At 37.2% G+C, this 26,721-nt stretch overlaps 1 protein-coding gene and 1 pseudogene across 1 annotated transcript; one reads left to right on the plus strand and one right to left on the minus strand.

The window, feature by feature from the left end:
- The first annotated feature begins 2,564 nt into the window (after positions 1-2,564).
- Positions 2,565-12,239, plus strand: LOC104437510 (annotated as a pseudogene).
- A 4,396-nt stretch (positions 12,240-16,635) lies between these two features.
- On the minus strand, positions 16,636-19,282 carry LOC108958191 (TMV resistance protein N-like). Its single transcript, XM_039309687.1, has 5 exons — positions 18,765-19,282; positions 18,104-18,512; positions 17,787-17,973; positions 16,947-16,975; positions 16,636-16,863 (listed from the first exon to the last, which is right to left on the minus strand). The coding sequence occupies exons 1-5, from the start codon at positions 19,280-19,282 to the stop codon at positions 16,636-16,638; spliced, it is 1,371 nt and encodes a 456-aa protein (XP_039165621.1).
- Positions 19,283-26,721: the final 7,439 nt, after the last annotated feature.

A 26,721-nucleotide genomic window follows, 5' to 3' on the forward strand; every position in this document is an offset into this window, starting at 1 on the left:
CTTATCATAGGCAGTAGTATTTTCCTGCTATCATCATGTGCCACTTTGGTTTCTAAATGATTGAAGGAAAATGGGTAAAGCCTTTGCTGTGATGAACTGCTTACTGACAAAATGGTTAATGACACAGGCTCTTTGTGATTTATCTCTTTTGACCAACTTTGTTCCTCCCATATGTTGTTACTGGGAACATGTTTTCTGAGGTGACAAATAATTTTCAGGTTGTCACCCACCCCACCGTGGGCGTGTTGGTTTGGGCCTTTCCCCCTCTAATTGCGGAAAGGGGAGGTTTGAGTCACCCCGTGCGCATTAAAGCGCGACTTAAGCGGAGCACCGTAGGAGGTGGATCCCTGCGCCAGTGCTCCCCAAGGGTTTACGCTGAGCGCCCGCTGTGAGGCGGTTCCTCCAGTTCCCAAAAAAATAAAAATTTCAGGTTGTCTTTTCCAAGCATGCCAAAGTGAAGATATTGGTAGCACATTGGGCGCAATTCATAAACAGCACTGACGTTTACCTGAAATCTCTCCTCTATTCCAATGTCCTCTGCTCCTCTTTGAAATACAACGATTGTTCTGGCAAAGTCGAGATCAAGTACTAATGGTGCTGGGTTTTACGCGACTGGAGCTGCGATCAGCAATGGACCAGCACTGGGAATAAGTATCCTGGTGACACCTCAACCATGGGAATTATGCTGTCAGCGATGTGGGCTGAGAGCCCACATCGGAACGAGCAACCTCATATGGGACGTATGACCAGGACATAATTTCTCAGCTTCAAGAAGTCTTCGATGCTGATTGGGATTCACCTTAAGCTGTTCCTGTGGGAGAGTCCAAGGAAGAGCTATCATTTTCGAGCTGACTAGTTCCTACACATGAGGTATGGACTGGCTACAGTTAACACAGAGAGGGGCACGGCGACAAATCAAATGAAGTCTTCTAACGCAATGGGAACGGCCAATAGAGTAGCGCTGCATCTTGAGACGAGGACATTGTTTGGACTTAATTTCACCAGAATGATTCGTTTGTAGATAATCAATGCAATAAAGCATTTCTTTCCACTGTTTAAACTCAGACTTCTCCTTGACGATTACAACAGGAAAAGAACCAGCTTCATTGCTTTTGTATACACTATCTTAAGACGGCATTTCTTGAAGCTACACCAACATCATCAACACGAGATGAAAGCGTGTAGAACTTATTAAGAACATAAAGTTGACTCTACCTTAATGTTAAATGCTGGAAGACAAGCATGAATTTGCAGAAAAATTAGAGGGGAAAAAAACTCAAGGACTCATAATTTGGTAATAGGACTAAATAAAAATCCATGAGATAATGACATAAGATTCTTGAACTTTAATGCAATGTGAACTTTAGTCTAATGTATGATATTGTTCCTTAATTTTTTTATTTGTTCAATATGATCCTTAAAATTTTGATATATGTTTAATCTAATCCTTGAACTATAAGAAAATATCCAATGTTGTCCCAAAACTTGAACCGATGGAAGAATGACGTTGAACATATTAATATAGTTCAGTGACTAAATTAAAAATATATCATAATTTTAGAGACATTAAAAAAATTAAAAGTTGAGGAACAACATTGGACATTAAGATTAAGTTCATGGAGTATTTATGTCATTTTTCCAAAATTCAAGGAGGAGTTATTGTTGTGGGAGCTAGGCGTTACGGTCCAAATCTTAGACTGGATCAGACCGGTCCATATAAGCCCAGATGACAAAAAGGCCAATCTTAGCCGGAGAATATATATATATTTATTAGAAATAGTTTTTTTCTATATCTACTCCAGAAATAATTTTTGAGTAAAATAAGGTTTTTGATAACTACATAAAATTTTTATTCTTGAAATAGAAAAATAATAGAAATGCATATGGTACGAAACAATTTCTTTTTTGTATTTATTCGTTTTTTATTTTTGTTCACGAATCACCGACCGGCGACCGTCACTAGCAGTCAGCGGCAGCGGTAGCGGTCGGCGACAGTGGCAGCGGTTAGCGGTGGCTCCAGCCGTTTGGAGGTGGCCGCGGCAAGAGAGAGGAACAATAGAAAAATAAAAAAGAAAATTGGCTTATTTCTAGAAATTGTTTTTGAGAATAAGAACCTACTTTTGTTTTTCTTATTTTTGTTCCAAATCTATTTCCGGGCTACTTTTCTATCTCGAAGAATAGAAAAATAAGTTGGCGTTACCAAACGGATTTATGTTCTTCTGTTTCTCGCCCGGAGAATAGAAAAATAAGTTGGCATTACCAAATGGATTTATGTTCTTTTTTTATTCCGAGAAACAAAAGAACGTAAATCGGGAGGAACAAAAAGGTTATCATATGCAGGCCCTAACCTTCCCGAATGGCCGCTTGATCTTTGTTCTGCTCTGTCCTCTATCTTTGCCTTCCTAGCGTATCACGTTCACTTTCAGCGTTCAGCCGTTCGCTTCTCGTTTTGATGGGGGAGGCTGGAGCGACGGGTTCAGGCATTGCTCCGGAGAAAACGCCCTTCGAAAACCCTTTTATAGAACGTTCTAACAACTGCAAGTGAAGGAAGGAGAAAGAGAGAGATGCATAGCTTGAAGGCTTTGGTGAGAGCCAGGCATTCACTTCCCAAGCTCGGCGCTGTACCTCACTGGAGAAGTTTCTCTGCTCAGCCCCATTACGCTAGCTACTACGAAGTCCAAGACCAGGTATGTGTTTCGGTTTGTTGTTTGATGCAACTTGTCCAGGCAGTCAAAATTTGATTCGTTCAGGAACTTGATGGTGTCGAGCCGCAGTGTCTACTTTGGGGATAGCAAAGGGCGGGTTTGTTTAGATTGGGAGCTTACATTTCGATTTCTGTATGTTTTTGGCGTCAGGTTTTGGTGGATGGAAGAGCCAACTGAAGAACTGCGATATTCAACCGGCGATCTGCTCTTAATACTCTCACTACCTCATTGGTTTGGTTCTTCTCCTTTCTCCCCAACTCGACATAATTCCTCACTGACCCTCACCGACCCCAATCAGAACGAAAAGCCGTTTCATTTTTCGTCTTTCCTGGTACCCCGTTCGATTATCTTTTCTAGAATAATTAAAGCTTGAAATTTTATGCTGATATTTTCTACAGGTGGCCAGGCTAAAGAGGCTTTATGAATCATGGGAAGAGAATCCAAACATCTGGTTCGTGTTGATGAAGGTGCTGATAGTTTTGAATGGATCCTGGTTTTGTTTTGTCTAGAGTCTATACAGAAGGAGAAATGGATTCACATTTCACGCATTCCTTTTATTATTGTCAGGGTTCGCAATCTTTGAATTGACATTAACTTTTTTGTCTGATCTGAAGGGTAGGGGCAAAGCTTTCTGCTCCAGTGGAGATGTCGTTACCCTTTATCATCTGCTCAATGAAGGTTGGTCGGTGATTGTTATTATTTGGCTTTCTAATTCTAAACATTTTTTTCTCTGATTGTTATTTTGTTCTTTTTCTTTGCTATTTATTTAATTAGTTATTAGAAGTAGAGGATTGGTTCAAGGGCAAGAATATCATATAGGTGACAATGTTGAGGTGTTAAATATCAACATGTGAAAGTAATTTTATAACTGGAGACAATACCCAATAGGGGATTTGTGGCTGTAGAAGAAAGGTCCGATTAGGAACTAGTGTGTTTGAGTGAAACTAAATATTGAGTCGGGTGGGATATTATGGATAGATTAAGGTGGAAGGTGTGAAATAATGGCCTTCAAGTGCTGTTCAAAGAGCACACAACTTTGCTATCAATCTGCTTTTGTTCCCTTGATTATGATCTTTTGGTTCCTTTACTTTTGTATCCTAATTGTTGTTTCTAATCAAAAAGTCAAAATATATGCAGGGAACATTGAGTAGTGCAATTTTTTTTTTTTTTATGCTTTAATAAGTTCGTTTACCTGCAAAACATATTTGAAACCACATGTAAGTACCTCATTTTAAAGTTTATAAACTGTTAGCTCTTTTGAGATGTAGTATCAGTCTACTGTGCAATGGATAATTGCAGGGCTTAGATATTCCTCTGAATTTCTCTTAGTTTGTGTACAATATATTATTGGCCAGACATCATAGAGTAGGGTATGATTTCTCCTGGCTGGCTGAGAACAGAACTTTCACCCTAGATTCCTATGATTTTGATAAATTATATAGTTGATAGTATAAGAATCTCATATTATAGTTTTGCATTGATGCTTCAAGTTTTGTGAATAAGTGGTTGAAATATATTTGAAAGTTAAGGGCGCGCTTGGCAACCAGTCAAATAATAAAAATTTCTATTCTTTTGTTCTCGAGAGTAGATTTGGAACAGAAATCCGTTTAGTAAATTTTTGTTTCTGGGAATAAATTTCTATCATTTTGTTCCCAAAAATAGATTTAGAACGGAATTAAAAAGTAAAAAAAAGTTAATTCTTTCTTCCCGAGAACAATTCTAGAAGCTAACTCATATTTTCTTTTTCTTTTTCTTTTCTTCTTTCCTTCTTGTTTTTATTTCTTTTCTCTTCTTCCACCATCACCACTACCACCACCGCCGCCCACCGTTGCCAGTAGCCGGCGACTGGTTGGGAGAAGTTCGACGAGCTCGCCGGAGACTCGCCCAGCCACCGGCGAGCCTCCCCTGGCCAAGTGAGGCTCAGCCGACAAATCACGGCCTTGTCGGGGGCCGGCAACCCTCTGGCAAGGTCGCCGGCCCTCATTCGGTTGGTTGCCAGTCATTCTAAGGAGGGTGACTGGCTAAGGAAGAAGAGAAAAAAAAAGTAATAAAATTATTAAAAAATTTTTAAAAAAATCTCCGGCAAGATTGCCGGCCCTCAATTGGCCCATTCGGTCATCCCAAGGAAGGCGACCGGGCCGAGGAAGAAGAGAAAAAGTAATAAAATTATTAAAATATTAAAAGAAAATGATTTAAAGTATAAATTTTGAGGACAAGACAAACGCAATTCTATTCTCGAATAGAAATTTTAGACAATTACCAAACACCTTAAAATGCTAAGAAATTGTTTTCGGAAATAGCATAAAAAAGAATTATTTCGATCGAAATTGGTATTATTAAACGTGCCCTTAGTTTTCTTGTCATGGATGAAAAGCTTGAATCTCACATCTTGCGGTATTACTGGATTTTAGTGATGTAAGATTGCTAATATCCCTGCAAACTATAACGTATGTACACATGCTGATATAAGATATCCTTACATTGTCGATCGCTAAAATTGGCAATTTGAACAATAACCAGTTTTCTATATAATTAGAAAGTCTTTACATGAACTTTTGAAATCTTGGAAATAACTAGGATGAATGATTATAGTAAAATCCTTACCCAAAAAAAAAAAAAAAAATTTGATTTTAGTAAAATCAAATTAAATGTTTCTCTAAACTCGTAATCATCCGACAAAAAGTGGCAAAAGAAACTTTCTTTGTTACAAAGTGAGTGATGGTGGATGAATCCTTGGAGCTCTATAATGATCTAAATTATTGAAATTAATGAACTTACTAGTTGGATATTGTGCTTCTTGACATGTGATCTAGTCCATTTTGCTTCGGCACCAGTTTCCATAGCATAAGCAATCCAGGTCACTAAGGTGGACATACTTTGTTACAGATGAATCTTTAAGTAGATGAGATACCTCCGCATTGGTGGCATGATCAGTAAAACAATCTTTGACTAATGATCTGCATGACCACGATCTTTATGTGTAATTATGGTGAGATGAGAGGAGAAAGTAAGTCCTTGCGATTCTTGACATGATTCTTCTCTATGCTTAATTAAGTAAGAGAAACAATTAAAAATCATTTACATTTTCCCTCTTTGTCCCTCGAGTCAAATGTAAAGTGACATTTACTGCAATTGGTTTGTAGTAGTCATCTTATCGGCCCAATTTCTTCCATGTCAAGCGGGATTCCATTTCTAAAATTAATTGCATGATGTACTCCGAGTTGCTTTCGTTATTTATTATTTGGCATTTAATATTCAATCAAAGTGTTTGGACATCAACTTGTAGACCCATTTTCACAGTAAAAACTGCAAGCAATAACCATTTAGTAGGTGTAATATTCAATTTCTAGGATTTAATTTTTAGTCAATCGAAGTTGTTTGAATGTCTCAGCAGTTGTGTTAGTTTCAACTTATGAGGCGGTCACTTTTTATTTACTTCATTCTTGGGCAGCTAGCTATCCTGGACAGTGCCGCTATGGCAAGTGGAGCTGGGATTTCTCTCCCTGGAATGTTTTGATTAGCAACTGATAAATCTGTATGTGGCTTTCCCTAAATACTGATATAGATGTTAACTGCTTTCATATATGTGCTCACTGGGGTTGTGTTTATTCAACTTCCTTTGCCAACTTATTTCTTATCCTAGTGTAAAGTGAGATTCAATGCCATTGGCTGTCATTATCTGTGAATTTGTTTTTGAGCTGGAACATAGGTTTCTGCCGAAACCAGTGAGCTAATTTGTCATGGGATTGGTATCAACACAGATTTTGTATATGGGATAATGATATGGGAGGTCCTTGGACCTTTTCAACTTGCATTGTCATCCCTCAACTTTTTTTTTTTGGGCGCTATCAAGTCCTTTGAACTATGTGTTTGTTTGTTCAAGTTAGTCCTTCCATCAAACAGCTAGTCTGAATGCTGATATGCCCATCCACATCATCATTCTTCTTGAGCAAATTTCTGAGGAGAAATGAAAAAAATAAAGCAAAGCCTAGAGAGGGAGAAAGAGAGGATGGGGAAGGTCAGGGTAAGGGTGACTGTTCTTTTCCGTGGTGGGTGTGGCCTGCCGGTGGAGGCGGTGTTGCCCAGCCATAGCCAGGGTCATGGTGACGGGGCACTTGCCGCCATCGCCTTTGAATGCCGCATGCAACAGAGAGACATAGCAAGTGTGTAAGAGAGCGTTGACCTTGTGTTTGCACAGCATGAAATCTTCTAGAAAAGAGGAATCAAATAACTGGGTCCACAAACATGAAATAGCAGAAGTCTTGAAACAGGAAGCCAGAACTAGTGGTAACAATGAAACTTGCATAACCATCGACCCAAATCGAGGAAGCTTAATAAAGCATAAACAAAAATAGCATGAAGGAAATACCGAATTCTTTTCTTTAAGGTGGTTGACTCATTTTGAGCCCACTACAGAAGAACAAGAATATGTGGCTACAATGGCAACGAGCTCTCAAGCAGTGCTCTCTGAATCATAGACCATAATTAAAAAGAGAGAAGAAAAAAGAAGGGTATTCTTGAATCCTCTAAATCACAAAGCACTTATGGTTTACTCAATCCTTGTCATCTACTTTTTGTTATTTATTGACAAAGGTTTGGCAATGTTAAAAAATTTTGGGATTTGTGTGCTACGGAAGCATGGTTTTGGTATTAATTATAGTTTTTTGTTTGTGATGTGTGCAAGTGTATGGTATAATTTGTGGAGGATGGACAAGGGATAAACTAGGATAATTGAAGAACAAATAACATAGGATATGGGAAATAGTTTCATTAGTTGGAAAAAGTAATTTTACAATAATTGAAGGAAGTGTTGGTGAAGGAGTTTCAAGATATGGAGTATTATCTCATGCTCCTCTCACACTCTTACATTTGTTGTTCTACTATGCTCTTCCCTCTTTCCTATTTATAGGATGCTCTACCAACATTCTAGATTTGTATAGAATGTTGTCCACTTTGGCTTAATCTAGAGAGTTCTAGATTGTAGTTTATCCTCTCTTCTTCTAGAGAGATCTACACATGTGCTTCTACATTTTTCTCTTTCTTCCAAAAACTTCATCTAGGGAATTCTGGAAGTTTAGCAACTCTAGGAAATTCTAGAAAATGGATCACCATTTCCAACACTCCCCCTTGATCTATTTTCGGGATACTTCGGACATTGTATCATAAAGTCGCCGACATACCTTGAAACCTCTCTTCTAATTTGTCCCATGTCTTTTGTGTTGTCTTTGTTCCACAATCCCTTGCATTCTCTTGTCGAACCACTTGCACTTGCCTTTGAACATGCATGACTTTTCTTCAACGATGTCCCATATGTCTTGGGGCATCAAAATGCTCTTAGTTGTAGTTGTTAGCTCGGGCTCTAGCTCTGACTCTCGTAGGCTCTGGCACTGGCTCCAGCTTTGGTTCTGGCTCCGGCTTTGGCTCTGTTGGCTATCGCTTGGGCTCTGGCTTTTGATTTTGGCTCTGGCTCCGGCTCTGTTGGCTCTCGTTCGAGCTCTGGCCTTTTTAGTTGAGGATGGTTAGGACAAATGCCCATAACCATCCCATATACCTGGCTTTGATACCATGTTGAAAATTTTGGATGTGTGCGCAGAAGCATAGTTTTGATATTAGATATAGTTTTTGGTTAGTGATGTTGTGTGCAAGTGTATGGTGTAGTTTATAGATGATGGACAAGGGATCAACAAGGATAACTATAGTTTGTCTCATGTCTTTTAGTTCGTCTTTTTTTTTTATGGGGGAAAATAATTTCATTAGTTGAAGGAAATAGTTTGATGGAGATTGGTGGAGGTCTAAGACCTCTCACGGTGGAGGGTTTTCCACCATACACAAGGTGGAGGGTTTACCTCTCACACCTTTACCTTTGTTGTTCTACTATGCTCTTCCCTCTTTCCTATTTATAGGGTGCTCTACCAACATTCTAGATTTGTGTAGAATGTTGTCCACTTTGGCTTAATCTAGAGAGTTCTAGATTGTAGTTTATCTCTCTTCTTCTACACATGTGCTTCTACATTTTTCTCTTTCTTCCAAAAACTTCATCTAGGGAATTCTAGAAGTTTAGCAACTCTAGGAAATTCTAGAAAATGGATCACCGGTTCCAACAGGCAACAAGTGAATGATTTGAACGTGTGAAATTCTGCTTCGTCTTTCTCGGACCAATTCAAATCCCTGCAGAACCACTGCAGTCTGATGTGAGGCCATGACCCTTGCCTAGATCTGTTGTGAGGGCTGTGGCCCTTGCCGCTGTGTGCTGACTGCTGAGGGAGGCCGAGGACCAGGACTGCTTTTCCCTCGTACCTCTCTCTCCGGGTGTGTACCTCTGTGATGGATGGGGGCTGCACCATGCCTTAGCTCCATGAAGGTCTGGCCACCCTTGCCGGTGGCCATCAGTGCGTGACTGCCCTCTATTTGCTAGAGCAAGCTGAAGATGGTTTTCCTTTTTTTTCATTTTTTCAATTTTCTTTTTAAAACCACTACTTTTTTTCTTTTCTTTTTTTATTTTAACTGTGTAATAGCCACGTGGACCCTACGTTGCTGTGTAGATGCCAAGGTGGCATGTTATAGCCTTGTGACATCGACTTCGCCATTTTTGTTTAGTTGTTTAATGGGAGGACTAACTCGAACAAACAAAACATATAATGCACCTGGTTTCACTTCTATGCAGCAATTCCGCAAAGTAAATTCTTGAGCTAATGCTTTTGATTGCAGGTTTTTTCCCATCCAGGGGTTCAAATAGGATTTCATCCAGATGCAGGAGCTTCCTTCCACCTTTCCCGTTTACCTGGCTATCTAGGTACATTGTCTATGCAAACAAAAGGGAGGTCTTGGCTAAACTGTGTAATGAAATAAAAAGATCATTCACCAAATTAAAAATAGGTCAGAAGGGTTGGATAATATTAGGCCTCAAATGTTCTGTTGGTGTCTGTAAACTGGAAGTTCTTCAAAGATTTAATCTTTACAGCATGTTTGAATGTTTTACTGTATCCACTAGTTGCCTTCTGGCATGCAGAAATGTTGAAGACCATCCAATGCATTGCACTAAAGGGAAGCCTTTGTCTGCAAAGTATACTTTATTATTGAAACCATGAAGAGATCATATAGTTGTTTTGTCCTTATGTTTTTAATGAAAAGCTCATATAGTTTCCACAGTATTTTCTTTGCACGGTTTAGTACTATTCCTCTTTGAATACCAAGTTGTCAATAACTAGCGTTAGGATACTGTCTTAGAATGTGGCCTTCATCTTCCAGGGAATACCTGGCTCTCACAGGGGATAAGCTTAATGGTGTTGAAATGGTTGCCTGCCTCTTGGCTACTCACTATTCACTAAATGCGGTTTGTTTTCAATGCACCTTTGACTGCTGCTTCAGTGTTTTTACACTTCATACCTTGATAATCTCTTCTGAGTTATGACTAATGACCTTGACAGAGATTGGCTTTGATTGAAGAACATCTTGGAAGACTGATTACTGATTATTTATATGTTATGGAGACATCCTTTTCACAATATGGTGATCTTGTTTATCCCGACAGGAGAAGTATCATTCGTAAGTGACGTTCAACTCTAATCTACTGCTTCTGGGATCTTTGTGGCATGATTTTTTACTTTTATCCTACTCTGTGTGAATGATTATATTTTGGATATATACAGTATCACTTTACGTTATACACCTGTCCAGGGAACAGACTAAAGAAGTTTGTGATGTAGCTAATAAACGATGTACATTGCGAGTAGATTGCGTTCTACCACACATAACTATAGCTTTCTTACTTTTTGGTGCAGTTGACTATTAGGCAAATAGAATTATTATACGTTTAGAATTTTTGTACCAGCTATTTTCACACTTTATGTGGTTGATTATGTTTTATTCAAACCTGAGTAGAAATATGAATATGTCATTCTAAACACTTAATTAGTAATTAGTTATAACATGTTGTTAGTTGTTGTGCATATTAGAACTGTGCAAGGGACAAGTAAATATTCCACATAGCATAGTGATTGCTGCTTTTATGGAAAAAAGTTTCTTCCTTCTCTGTACAAGTATATTTCTTTTCACCTTTATTAAAGAATGAACCTGCACCTTCTGCTTTACTTACTACCAGGAAGTCTTTTGTTTTCTAATCTCTCCAGTTTTTATTTGTTGCAACTATTGAAGTTTGTATCGAATAATTTTTTAAATGGAGTATCTTTGTCTTGTTCACTTACATTATTGTAGTGTCGACTTAGGATTGAAGTGATCGATAAATGCTTTAGCCATGACACGGTCAAGGAATTATTCATGCACCTTTATTAAAGAATGAACCTGCAACTTTTGTTTTACTTACTACCAGGAAGTCTTTTGTTTTCTAATCTCTCCAGTTTTATTTGTTGCAGCTATTGAAGTGTGTATCGAATATTTTTTTAAATGGAGTATATTTGTCTTGTTCACTTACATTATTTTAGTGTTGACTTAGGATTGAAGTGATCGATAAATGCTTTAGCCATGACACGGTCGAGGAAATTATTCATGCACTGGTAAGTTGGACGAGAGACCCTGAAAAGGACTCTTATGTTTATTGTTGGAAAGTCCATAATGCTTGACATCATACTGGTTTTTGAGATGGTATCACTAATGTTTTATTTTGCCAGATGACATGATGGTAGAATTGGGACTAATTAACTGAGAAATGCAATGAGTCAACATAGTTAATATCCTAAGTGTTCTATTATTACCATCTTATTAGATTGGTGTTGCCTAGGAAATTGAAGCAGCTGACTTTTATGATGAATGCTGTGCTATGACCCTCAAAAAACTAAAGGAAGCTTATCCACTGAGCTTAAAAGTCACCTTAAGATCTGTGAGTTACCATTCTTTTGATTTTCTTTGTTGGACATAGATTCCTTCTCTCAGACATTGACTTGGTTATAATTATTATTTTCAGATTCGTGAAGGCAGATTCCAGACTCTTGATCAATGTTTAACTTGGGAATACCGAATATCCCTTCGTGGAATCTTCTGGAGAAGTTTCCAAAGACTTTTGTGAGGTACGCAAATCTTGGACATCCACAGCTAATTGTATGATTGAATCTTGTGGTTTTTTTTTTCTCTCTCTTAACTGTCAGATGATTGTACATTTTGCCATCTGTGGGGTTGCAAAGATAGTTTATGTTCTGATTAATAGTGCTCTTTGCCATCTGTAGGGTGTTCGGGCACGGTTAGTGGATGAGGACTTTGCTCCAAAGGTAAAATTGAGCCCAATTTTTCCAACCTTACACATTTTCTCAACTTACATGACTGAAATGATGGTGGGTTTTTCAAATAATGTGCAGTGGGATCCTCCAAGTTTGGAAGAAGTAACCAAGGAGATGGTCGACTTTTATGTCTCTCCACTTATATCTGAGCCTAAGCTAGAACTACCCACTGCCTCACGAGAACCCTCTGTATGACAGATGTATGAATGCTGATGAATTTTTCAGCATCTTCAGTTTTGTTGGTTAGGTATTAAACTGTATGATTTAATTTTATCTTGGTTCTTGCATACCCTCGACAGTTCAATATCTGTCAATCATGTTTTCTTTGTATGTTAAATCATTCTCCCAGAAATTCCAGATACAAAGCACCAGCACAATAAGATAAGCATTTCTATCTTAATCACCAGCTCTCTCTCTCTCTCTCTCTCTCTCTGGTTTGTCGGTTATTTGTTTATGCACTGCTAGAGCATATATCAATCTTGCCATGATTGTTTGAAATTACAAGCCACCTAGCATTTTAGCGTATATTCTTCTTCGCTGCTTCATTAAAGCTGGTGCTGAGAAAATTTTATGTAGTTTTCGATGTGTAAATCAGAAGGCATATCTATGGGATGAGGCGACTACCAGAATTATAAAGGGGAAAGCCACGGGAAAAGGATCCAAAAGTACAAAAACTGCAAATCCTCCGATGGTAGTGAAATGCTAAATTACTATCTCAATATGACCTTCAGAAATTCAAAGATCTGCATGGTTGGTGGAGGGAAATTCATTCAAATTAGTCTTGCAAATAAGTCTTAATTTCCTTGTGAAAAGGTTTCAAACCTGTACAAGATCTATATTGCCTGGTGGGAGGGAAATACATCCCAACCTGCAAAGTTAGGCTAGAATTAATATTTCCAATGCACATTTATTCACATGACATGATAGTACGTTATGAATAACCACAGTGATTTCATAAGAGAGTTTAAATCTTCCTATTTTGGCTAAGTTGTTCTTGGTATCCAAGTGGGAACGAGCCAAGAGAAAGCTTGATATCCTTTCTCTGGGCTTGCTTGCTACGACCAAGCAATTCATGAGTACTTCAGCAGATATCGAAGAACTACCAGATTATCAACTTGGGAGGACAATTAACAACGAAAAGTGCACACTTGATGATGCAAAATGACTTATGTACAAAATGGGTGAGGTTCGTTATTTGGGAAGTCGCTGCATTCAATATCAGCCAAGTTTTATTAAATCTCGGCTAATGAATGTCAACAAAGATAACAACCAGCCACCTATCATTGAATGGAAATGTATCTCAGCACCAATCAGCTGCCTTTCGATGCATCGGTTGTTTTATCACATGCCATCCAAGGTTGAAGAAACTGTCATACACAAGCCAAATATTAGAAAATACTTTGTTTGTTGAACCATATGGAAATCGGGTACTACACTTGGAGAAAAACTTACCTTGGACAAATGGATAATGAATTCTTGAGGCAGAGGAATATCCTATGCAACATGAGTTCTTGTTTATGGAAAACTTGTCCCTCGACTGTAGTTGCCTTTGAGTTTGATCAAGAGGAGTCTGAAAGTTATCTTTCATAGCCATCACTTAGTTCTTCAATCTACCAAAATGACCGAGACTTGAATTGGTTCTCCATCTCCACGGATTCTGAATTGTCCTTCATATGCTTCCTGTCTCGCACTTCAAGGAATTTCAGCTTTAACGCTAGGAAAGTCGTGATTGCAAACACATTCCAATATGCTCGCTAAGCATGTCTTGAACCTATCACAAAATGTTCTTGGTGGAGCAAGTTCATCAAGACCTGCAAAAACAGGTTGTGGTTAAGTTCAATATATACTTCTTCAGTCTGTGTGACATGATAATATTAGATTGAAATAGAGACAATAGTGGTGGAAATACTTAAAGGGTTCGAGTCTTGCTCCGTCATTTTACTTTGATTTGAGTCTTGCTCCCTTGACTGATTTCAGGCGGAGTCCTTCTCTGACATTGTCAATGGGAGGCTTCGTTAATTTCTGCTAACTTCATGATCCGAAGAACTCGGGGATACGGAGAATAGGCTAAAGGGTTCGAATCTATCGGGCTTTCGGCATCTCCTCAACGGGAGGCCATTTTGATTCTGAGAACTTGCAATGGATGGAGCCTCCTCCTACCTCTGAAAAAAAAAATAAGATTTTCTTTAGCCACTATACTAGGATGAGAAAATGCAGTTGTCATGAAATTAATTTTTTTCTTAACATTGGTTTTTTTTCTTAAACAATGGTACAGCAAACTTGGCTTTTATCTGCAAGACATTTTATGCTGCTAAATGATGATTCAGTAATCCATGTAGTGTAATATCTCCCCTTTCTTCCTTCAAAGTTGGTTTTACTTTTCCAAATTAAGTTCCTCTACAAAACACATTATGACCTTCTATATCCCTCAGAATGTCAGAAGTGAAAATCTCTAACCTTGAATTTCTTACATTCATTTATGACTTAAACTTGTATGTATTATGAAAAAAGCAAAATAAATGGAAAAAGTCAGTATTCTGTCACTGCACAGGAAATTAAAATAATATGCATTATATTGGAACATGACATCTATATTCAGTCTACGAGTTGAAATTCCATTTTAATGTCTGTATGAACATAAATTGTAGATAAAGTCAATGAATTGAGGAATATGACCAAAGAGAGGGGACAAAAGAAAATGGAAAGGAAAGCCTGGTGCCATTGCCCGTATAAGATATCTCCTCTCATATGGCGACTTTTGGTTTGTTATGGTAGGGAAAATTTGAGGATCCTAAAAATTTGCAAGTGAAAGGTGATTCAATAGACTGGTTGAAGGCTGTGATAATTTTTGGTAAATTTACGTTATTGATTCAATTCTTGAACATTCTATAATTTTATCTTATCTGAAATATGATAGAAATGTGCAATGGCATGCTTCCAACTACTTATGTTAGAATAAGTTTTTAAAAAAGAAATTTACATCTACCCGCATTTTAGGTGAAATTCTTTGATGTTACGATAAAATCCTTGTTGAGGCTCACCTTGTTTGTCTTTGGTTGAGGAGCACCTTGTGGAGCCATCTCTTTGTAATGCTTGAAACGTATATAACCTTCTAGTGAAGAGTCGAGCCACTTCCTGCACTGTTTAACTTTTATTAGGCACCTCTCCGATATTTTCGAGTTCGATCTGTCAAGCAATGTTTCCAGTGAAGGACAACATTGGACATCCAAGTTCTTAAAAACTCTAGTTCGTCAAGGCCCTCAACAAACCGCAGCTCAGGAACAACCACTGATGACAAAATCAGAAGGTTCTTCAAGTTCGATACATTGCTCAACTTTTCCATAGCATGACACCCATAAATGGTGATGTCTTGCAATGAGGACAATGTACCGATGACTTGAATCTCAAGTATGTTTTTGCAGTGTCAATCTAAGTTTTTTGAGTTTCTTTAAGGCATTGGGAAGTACTCCCAGTGAACAATAGGTCGACTCCATTAAAGAAGACTCTGATTGATTGAGGAGCCCAAGAGATCCTACCTCACTACATAATACTATCCTTTGAAATGACTTGCAACTGTGAATTATTAATTCCTCCAGTGATGCCGACGTACCAAGAAACTGAATCTCAATCATATCATGGCATTTATATACTTCCAATCCCCTTAAGCTAGATGGTAGGGATAACCTATGAAAGTTACAAAACCCCAACTTTAACTTCTTCAATTGCAAAAGTCCATCAAGTTGAATTTCTTGCCTTTGTGAGAAATAAAGCGTCAAATTTGACAGAATTTTCAAGTTGGATAGCATGATCCTGTCAAGCTGAAATGGTTAAGTTCTAAGGAAAGTAAAGAAGGCGGTAGCTTCCAACACAAATCAAAGAAGATTTCTGGATGAGAAATGGGACCTGACTCTATAGGTATGACGGCAATGTTGACAAGATACAGCTCTAACTTCTCTAGTTTTGATAGCCTTTCAATCCACCTCAAGTCACACATGTGCTTTGACGAACTACAAAAGTCAAGCTTAAAAAAGTCAGGGCCAGAGCCATCAGATAGGAACAACTCTATCAGATTGGTAAGCTCTGAGAGATTTGGGACTACTTGCAATGAGTGAGATTTAACACGTAAACAGACTAAACTTGTTGGTAGCTTAGGCAACTTTGTAATCTTATCACACTCTCTTAAGTCAAGTGTCGAGAGGCAAGTAAGCCTGATGATTGTGCTTGGAACTCCACATATTCTAGTCCCGCATAAATCTAAGACTCTTAGATAGGATAGACATCCTATTTCATCGGGAATTTCGCCAACCAACTCTTTGCGACCATAAAGAGAAAGCTCCTCTAGTTTGTCCAACTTTCCAATAGCTTTGGGTAACTTCCATGGATCTATATATTCTTCAGTCTTACTTAGTGAAAGATCCAAAGTGCGCAATGATATTAATTTTCCAATGGAGTTTGGAAGTCTCTAATCTTAGTGTTTTTTAGACAAAGATGTTGCAATTCCACCAACCCTTCAATTGTTTTGGAAGTTCAGTGATTCCTAAGTTTAGTAGGTTGAGATCTGACAAATGCCCTAGCTTTCCTATGGAATCCGGCAAGCTTGTAATTCCAGTCATTGAAAGGTCCAACTTCCTTAATGATGCTAAGTTGCCGATGGAGGTGGGGAGTCCACCTACTTTGAGCATCTCTTCAAAGAGAAGTGCTCAAGCTTCTTTAGCTTCCAATATCATTAGGCACAAATCAACGAGCCCACAATGGGTAATATTCAAGTCAAGCAAGCACGTTAGCATTGTAATGGAGTTGTCGATTTCTTTCAAGCTCCTACAATCATCAAAAGTCAACCTCTCTAAAGCCAAGCATTTAGACAAGTCTGGAGTTCTAGTAATGCCATGACATTTTACAAGAGCTAGACTTTTAAGTTTGATTGCCATCTGCAAAAAGGAAGTATAAACATTACAAAAAGAAGCCAAATAATTTACGAGACAATTGTTATAAATTGAGATGTAAACCATACCTTAAGTGAGTCCCATACTTTCGAATCATCTGCGAAGTGATTATCAAAAAGTTCAAGAATGACTAAATTCTTTGAATGCATACTTCTCCACACTACAATCCCGTTGGGGAGAAGACCAGGAAATCCATTTCAACATTGGTAGACAATCGGTAAAATTCCCATGCAAGGTCCCATTAGATAATCTCAAGAACCTCAGACTTTCAAACCTTTCAATTTCTTCATTTTTAATTGAGATATCAGAACTCCTTCCTCGTAGATCAAGTGCTTCAACATTTTTCTTCCTCTGCCAATAAATAATTGGAGTGATTAGTTGAAGTTTGTTGGTAACTAGTAATTTTATTTACGATTTGAATGAATGAAATGGAAGAAAAGATCACGAGCAGAAAGTTGAATTCTCAAATGCAGAATGTCACTTTTTTTTATTTGAACCATAGTTGTCTTACCAATTTGGTTCTTACTAAATCAAGGACCTCCTCGCTAGTCCACAGCCTACTACGCTTCCCGAGATTTCTAGGACTTTCTTGACAAACAATTTCCCGTCCCAAGTCTCTCAATTGGTCATGCATCCAAAATTTGTTATCCTTTATATTTATCAAGGACATTTCAACAAGGATATCAATTTCTACATTAGGATAAAATCCACAAGCCTCCCACATGTAATTGGCATTTGTCTTATCCTCATTGATGAAAAAGCATGCGATATCAAGAAAAATTTCGCTGGCGATAGTTTAGCTCCTCATAGCTAATCATCAACGTCTTTTGTACATCTTTATGTGGTATTTTCCTCAATTGTTTTAATGTATCTCCCATTTCGTTTGGGCTTTCCATGAAGTAATGAACCTATAACTTCAAGAGCCAAAGGTAGGCCTCCAGTAGTATTGACAATATCCACTGAGAGGTTATCAAAATCCTCTATCGGAGAACCTCCATGAAACGCATGCCTCTTGAAAAGTTCGATCGCATGGCAAGATTCCATTTCTTTCATTTCATAAGTCGGAATTTGGAGTGCACGGTCAGAATCAATCTCCTTCATAAAATCCACTCTTTGCTCAATAAACTCCAGTACACTTGTGTTCCTAGTGGTGATAATTACTCTTGTTCCAGGATGCAATCGAACATTGTCCAATTAGATTCTTGATTTGTTCTTCATCACCAACGTCATCAAGAACAACAAGAACCTTCTTACCGCCAAGTATTTCCCCTATCTTCTTCCTTCCGTCATCAACATCATTAATACTTTCTGCTGCACTGGAACTACCAATTTCTGTTAGTAACTTCTTCTGCAACGAGACAAAATCCTCCTTCTTTGATGTTTCTCGAATATCAGCAAGGAAGGCGCAACACTTTCCAAAGCGAGAATGAAGTTCATTGTAGACTGACCTTGCTAGAGTGGTTTTACCGATGCCCCCCATTCCATAAATTCCAAGCAGCCTCACTTGATCCAACAATTCCAGTACCTTTGCCACTCGATGATCAAGTCCAACTAAATCTTTGGTCACAGACTTATATTTTATCTTCAGCTCCTGCAAAACCTCTTCAACTATCTTGTCCACAAATTCCGCTTGGCTGCCACAAATAGAAGCAAATTCATTAGTTACAAAAGCTATGTCGATCATACAGATTAACATGTATGCCTCTAAATCCAAAAAACAGTGTACTCCTTTTATTTATCCTTAATAACCCTTGCATATTATTGTACTTGTATATTTTTAAACATGTGAAGATTTGCTAATTTATTTATCTCCCGACGTCCCTTGTATAGGACGGGCCTGATTCTAGAGCCAGAAAGGTCAGGGATCTCTAGAGCTTACCTTTTGCCTTTTCGCAGCTCCCAGCCCTTGATTCCAACAACCTTCGAGAGCCTCCTCCCAGGATTCTCCCTCCCAGGATTCTCGCTCGTGAGGCAACTTCTCTTGTTGCTTCTTCTCGTGCTCCTCCTTGTGGTCTCCTATGGCCTTTCTGTATGATTCGGTTTCAAGATGATTTGGCTCCACGTAGAAAAAAATGGGTCGGATTTGTTTCTCCTTTGACTTGGATATGTTGTCTACCATCCTTATGAGCTCACGGAGACACCATTTGCTACTGGCATAATTTTCTGAGAAGATGGGTATGTAGATCTGGGAGTCGTCGATTGCTTGCAGGAGCTCTCCCCCAATTTCTTCGCCAACTCGAAGTTCTTCGTCATCCATGAAGGCATGAATACCATTCTTTCTCAAGTCTTGATAAAGGAAGCTGGTGAATCCATCTCGAGTATCTTGGCCACAGAAATTCAAGAATACTTGATACTTGCCTCCTCCTGCATTGCCGCTACTCGTTCCAGCATCTGAATTCGCCATGGCAGCTTTACTTTGCAAATTAAGGTCTCTCTCGATCTCTCTCTGAACGTTCCTCGCTAAAATCAAGTAAAACGAAAGATAGAGTACTTGCTGAAAACTCGTTGATCTTTATCTAGTCGTCATGGATCCTCTTTTCAATGACTTCTCTTGGAGAAAAGAATTTGGGTAGCCGGCGCGTGGGTGTGTGCTAGCGCGCGCGAGTAGTCAGCGAAGAGAGAGAGTGGCAGCGAGGAACAGGCGCAGAGGGTCAGGATGAAAAGCAAAGCTGAAAAAGAGTGGCTCCACGAGAATTGAATTAGATAAAAATATATTTGGTTTTACAATGGAACTCCATTTATATCGATAAAGAGATATAAATTAAACCGAAAACAATGTACTGGCCTATAAAGTGATTCCCATTCTAATAAAGTTGAAAACCGGGAAGAAAATCAAATTTTTCACTTGAGGCTCCCCCTTTATTTTATAAAATAAATAATATTATGAATATATTTCTAAAAATAATTATTTATATCATTTATAAAATTAATGAATTAAAAATATGTCTATCGTTAGCGGCAATATTTAATTGAATCCTTTGTACATGAAAGCTATTTCTTCGCATGAGTGTAACCACAACACTGGCAGAGAAAAAGGGAAAAAAGATTTAAAGAACGGGAGGACACACTCCTTGCTGAAAGAAGTTGATTTTCGGGTTTAATTCATAATTAGTTTCTCCATGCCGAATAGCAATAAAGACAAATTTATGGAAGTCGCAACCAAGTCCTCCGTTTAGGTTTCAATTTTTTTCCCTCACCTTGTAAAACGAGGATTGATTCCTTACAATAGTGGACACAAATATGAATTTGCACTTTCCAAACACATATATCTTACTACAATATTTCAAACCAAAGAATGTCCAGCTTTCATCCATAATACCCTTGACTCGTTGTGTTCAAGAAATCTATATGTTTGTGCTTTTAACACTTACAACTGTATACTAGTTGTGTTACATTAAAACAATCCTACGAAAATCATGAAATATTGTTAAATCATTTTTAAGCAAAATGCTAGGATTTGTTCCTCGATTATCATGTCCTCGTTTCAATTTTGCTTCTTTTCTATAGTGGCAAATGGCAATTATATGTTTCGTAATTCTCTTGTATACAAATATAACAGAGAGTCCATTGAATGTTTGTGATTATGCATTGGTCTTGCCTGCGGCTATATCCTTTACTTGTAAATTTCTCTCAAACCCCGGAAAAATAATGAAAGGCTAAGATCAAGTCACGATCGATGAACTCCTTGCGCCTTTTAAAAATGTCATGCTTCATTATCTACGCTCTTCTTTGAAAAGCTTCATTCGCATGACAAGACCAACTGCACCATGCTTCTACTTCTTCACTCCACCTTTTTGGACAAACACAATGTCTCCATTGGTTCATCAAATAGTCATGACCAGCGACTCTAAAGGATAAAGGCAAATGGAAACTTGCTCTTAGGATGGTAAAATGTACCAATACAAATTTTGTTCCAGTGTTACTATAAAGGACAAAGCAAAGTGCAAAGGGCGTATCATAGTGTGTAAATATGAAGTGCCAAGCGAGAATTTCTTAATGTCATAAAAGAAAAGAGAGATGACAAAAATCGCAGTTCAAGAGCTATTTTGCCTTCTCCCCAGCCATTGCGTTATTCGTTTTGGCTCCTCGAATAAAAAACAATTTCCCCACCAATGTGAGTCAATTGAAAATATAAAAATCTGACTCCCATTATTGGATGAGGATAATTGTTGCGCGTGTAATTTCCGTGGCATTGCGCGGAAGGTGTGTGGAACCTAACGAGCAATACTCACGTTCTCCACATGCAATACTAACACGTACTCGGTTTGCCTTTTCTATTAGTATAAAAATAAATAAAACTCAGTATTACTAAGAATCCAAAACTGTTTAGTTTCTTACGACACACAACGATTAATAAGTATATCGATTTGAGGTTTTGCCCTTCTCTCAATTTGTGATTTTTCGTAATAATAATTTAAATGGAGAGTAAATTTATCACAAATATATCAATTATGAATTTTTAGTAGTTTAAAATTAATTTGAGATAAATTTATTATGAATTAATTTAGATTTTTTAATTAAAAATTAATTTTAGATAAATTTATTATAATATATTAATTTGTTTTTCTTGTGATATTATCTTAATAAATAAAATAGAGAACCACCGTGCAATACAGATGCTCTGTACTCGAGTGGGTAAGCATATTCTGCACCAACTAATTTCGATTAAAAGATAGATTGCAATAATGCCTTGGTCTCTTTTTACAGGATGCATGTGCATGGTGATCGGTCGCTGTCCCATCTCATTTATAAGAATATCGCGAGGGCAATAAAAATTGGACCCGCGTCTGAATTTGCATCGTCCGAGTCCGACCAGATCTTTCAATTGGAAATGTTGCCAGACGCAATGAATCTTCTCAGTCAAAAGACCCTGAACCCAAATTGCACCGCGTTCTCGCCATCCAACGGTCCAAGACTTTTCATGCCGATCGAACGGCTGCTAGGCATGATGTACGGAAAGCACAAAATAATTGCGAGCGTGATTCCCTACAGCAACAGTATGCGGGACGGGAGTTGCGTGGAAAAAGACCTCTGCAGGTCCTTTTTGGACTTGACTTGCCTTTTTCTTTTAATAAAGGAAACAGAAAAGACAACCAACGGGCACGCTCTAGTTTGATGATGGAGGGAGCAGATAAAAGCAAAAAAAGGAAAGGAAGGGTACTTTTTTTTTTTATAAAAAAGTTCTTTATTTCAACGCTAATTATGCTATACCGGTGGCAGATGACTATTTAAAATATGAAAAAACTTTATAATTTTTTTTTTTTTTGCAAGGCGAGAATCTTGCTCGTTAGAGGAAGAAAAAGAAATTAAAGAAATTAAAAATATATATTATAAAAAATTATCAATATCGTCTTAATAATATTATATGGAATATTTAAAAAATAAAATATTTATAATTCAATTGATAAATTGATAAATTTAAAAATTTAAAAATTAAATTGAGTTGATAAAAGTATAATAAATTTAGGTATTGTTAATTTTTCTTTCCCACAAGGCACTCTATTGAGCATACTTGAACGATGCTGCATTCTTGCCATCCAATGGTCCAAGACTTTTTATGCCAATCGAACCGCCGCGATGCATGCCGCACAGAAAGCATTGAAATAAATGCCCGTGTGATTCCCTGCAGCTTCCCCAGCTGGATGCGGGAGGTGCAGGACAGGGGCCTTTTTGACTTGACCCGCATTTTCTATTAATAAAGAAAACAGAAAAATAATTAATTGAATTAATTAAATTAAATTAATTCTTTTACGGGACATTACATGAAAATACATTCATCTTGTAGGAATTTTTGAAGAATGATATTTTTTATTGATTAAATTAGTTCTTTTTCTGTTGCCAAAAGTCATCACCACTTTGAAAAAACGCGGTTGATTTTATCGGCACGGTTCCATTTTACTGGCTTTTCTTGATTGTTCTTCGAGCTTTTTCACTATTAATTCAAATTTTTAAAAAGCCAAAAAATAACATTTATTAAAAAGAAAAGAGGGGATCATATAAAAAGAAAATGTTCACAAGGACAAAAAAAAATTATGAAATAAGGTTGAGAAAGAGAGATAAAAGAAAATTCAAAAATAGTGAAGATAAAAGATAATTACAATTCTTCACGTGATGCAATTTAATTTTCTGAAATTTTCTCTAATTTTGTCTTGACGTTCCTCATCATTATCATTTCTTGACTTCATCATCTATTTTATTAGATGGAGCAATTTTCTAATCTAATTCAATCAATCCTTCATCACCTATGTCTTCGTAAAAGATATTGGATGTGTTCCCATTTGCTAAACTTTCTCTACCCACTTTGTCAGCCGTGCATGTCTTGTTCAAATCTTTTTCCTACTTCATTTTCCCATTCTTCATCATCATTATAATATTCAACACATACTTATTTACCTTTTATATCATTATCATGATAAAAGTATCTTAAATCATCTTTCAAGCTTTTTCCAAGATCATGATAGTGCATTTTTCTATTTTATTTATACTGTATTATATCAATATACGACGGCCTCTTCCAAAGAAAACAATAGTATTCATTTTCAAAATTATTTACATGTTGGTGCTAACATAGCAGATAACGATGTCTACAGTGTTATCTCCCATGCTGACCCTACATCCAAGAAAAAAAAACTTTTGGAATCACAATATAAAAAGGACAACAACTTTACATGAAAGTCCTACGATCGCACCTAATTAATTAAACAAGACATAGCAGTGATTGTTTAGCACACAAAAAAAAAAAAAACAAAACTAGCAATGAATTGAGAAGACAAATCGAGGACTGCACAATGACAATTTCACTGTTTCGCAATTCCTTCTCTAGCAAGAAGTCAAAATTTTCCTTCCCATACCTAATTTTGGTTTAGAAGCCCTAATTTTTCTCTCCAATTGAGCAACTCAGAGAAAGATGAGGAAATGAGTTAAGGAGTAACAGAAACGGCTGAACGGCAACTGACGGAGTGTGATGTGGTCAGCCAGTTGAAAGACAATCTACCCCCATTATTTTTTTGTATATTAATTTAATTTAATAAAAATAATGAAAATAAAATTTTCATCAATTATTTTTAATTAAAATATAAATGGAGATGACGCCTGAGTCTCTTTTTGCAGGATGCATGTGCATGGTCGGTCGCTGTCCCATTCCATTTGTATCACATCACAAGGGCAATAAAAGTTGGACCCGCTTCTGAATTTGCACCGGCCGAGTCCCGCCAGATCTTTGAATCGTAAATGTGGCCAGAAGCAATTTACATCTTCTCAGCCACAAAACCCTCGAGCGAAATTGCACTGCATTCTTGCCATGCATCGGTCCGAGACTCTTCATGCCGATCGACTGGCCATGACGGTCCACCAGAAAACTCTTCCTCATGGCTAGAAGAAGAAGGAAAGTTTTAAAAAAAGGAAAAATAAAAAATTCAAAAAAATATTGAGATCTTATTAAAAATCGTTCATGTTAACGTAGGCTACACCATATAGAATGCCCAGCATTCATATTAGTGATTTTTGATTAAAATTAATTGACTATACTCAATTGATACAATGCAAAAATATTTATAAAAATGTTTAAAATTGAATTTTTGAAATTTTTTTTTTGACACACAATGCACTCTATTGTGCATGCTTGAACAATGTTGCCCTCTTAACGGTCCAAGACCCTTCATGCTAATCGAACTGCTATGATGCATGCTGCACCCAAAGCGCAAAATAATTGCACGCCTAATTCCTTGCAGCAGCCGCGCAAGGGAGGTGCGTGGAAAGGAAGCTTTGCAGGGACAGGGCTTTTTTCACTTGACCCGCCTTTTCTATTAATAACGGAGATAGAAAATTATTGATTGAATTTATTAAATTAAATTAAATCAATTCTTTTACGGGACATTACATGAAAATGCATTCTAGAAATTTTCGAGTAGTGATTTTTTTATTAAATTAATTTTTTTTTGTGTTACTAATAAGTCATGCCCACAGTGCAAGTTAGGAACAGTGGTTATGAATTGGGTGACTCCCATGACTATTCATTCGTTTTTTCACTAAATTTAAATTTTTTTCACGTAACAACTTGGATTTTCAATCAAATAAATTTTTGGCCCAATAAAGTTGAGTAGAATGTTCAAGAGGAAATTCTTTCACGTGGGCGTGGGCGTGGGCAAAAGTAGAAACAAAAAGTTCAGCGCGTGAAGAGAAAAAAAACGTCAGGTCACGAGGATTGATCCTTTTTAGGACGAAGGACAATTATAAAAGTAGAGAGGGCATGATGGGTGACAAACGCGATGTGATGGGGATAAGGTTAAAAAGGAGAAAAAAAGATAAGAGTCGCCGACAAGAATTTGATAAATCAAGAACACTAGTTTTATGATGAACTCGCATTCCAATAAAAATAAATGATTGCAATTCTCCACATGGTACAATTTATTTTTTATGAAATTTTTTCGGCTTTTGTCTCGGCTGTACGAATTTCTCATCATCATCGTCAGTCGAGTAATTTATATTTAACGAAATTTCGTAATCTAATTTACTGAAATTGAACAACCTTCTAACCTAATTAAATCAAATCTTCATCGCCTATGTCTTCATCAAGGATTCTAAGGCATGTTCTCGTTTATTGAATTTTCTCTAACACAATCACTCATGTATTGCCTCCCTCTCTTGTATTCTCCTTTCTCTAAAGTAAATCTATCTTCAACTTTAGAATTCTGCTCAATACCATTTCTTACTTCTCATACTTGAGTGCTATTATCATCTTCACTATTACCGAAATATTCAACATACACTTATAATGATAAAAAAATATTCTTTATACCATTATCTTCATGGAAGAATCTTAAACCCTTTTTCAAGCTTTTTTCAGGATCACAATAGTGCATTTTTTCTATTTCACATTATAACTGTTATGCTATATTTCTCACAAAATTAATATATGATGTCCTCTTTACAGCAATAATGACACCGATAGCACATTCATTTCCATCAGCGTGTTCCTACTCATTGATGCCAAAAACAGACAATGATGTCTATAGTGCTATCTCCCGCACCCAAGAAGAAAAAGCTTTTGGAATCACGATGCAAAAAAGAGGATAACTTCACATTGAGGTCTCATGATTGCACCTAATTGATTAAACAGTGACTTAGCAATTATCATTTAGCATACGTAAATGACAAAACTAACACCGAATTGAGAAGACAAATTGAGGACCATGCAATGGCAATTTCATTATTGCGCAATTCCCTTTCTAGCACTGTCGTCCCATGGTTGGCCAAGAACCCTAAATTTTCCTTTCCATACCTAATTTTGGCTTAGAAGCCCTAATTTTTCCTTTGAATTGAGCAACTCTGAGAAAGATGACAAGCTTGAATGAGTGAGAGTAATAAAAACGACGGGCAACGGCAAGTAATAGGGAGAGCAATGTGATGGTCAGTCAACATTGAAGATTATCTCGCCGACTAGCCCTATAACCTTCCTTGTGTGTTATATTGTTTTTGCTTGGTTGGATTGAGCGACGTCATTTTGCACGTTCACATGGTCTGGATTTCTTTAATAAAATACCAACTCATTTTCATTTTTTTAATTATAAATGTTATATAATCATTTTCGCCATAAATTTCCATCAAAGGCTCTTTCTTTTTTTGTGTTTTTTGGTTGAAGACAACTTTTATTCATTTACTCACAAGAGTTCCGAAGTTTAAGAGAATACGATTCAAACATAACATAACATATTTCAGAGGGTTTGGGAGGCTTAATAAATCAATTAGAAGGGAGATTCATTATTCAGTGGGTTTTAACAATTTAATCCATGACTCAATTGACTTTTCATGAGAGGATGTTCTCTACTTGGGCATGAAGGTTCT

This window comes from Eucalyptus grandis, chromosome 3 (genome assembly GCF_016545825.1).
Source record: "Eucalyptus grandis isolate ANBG69807.140 chromosome 3, ASM1654582v1, whole genome shotgun sequence".
Classification (NCBI taxonomy): Eukaryota; Viridiplantae; Streptophyta; class Magnoliopsida; order Myrtales; family Myrtaceae; genus Eucalyptus; species Eucalyptus grandis.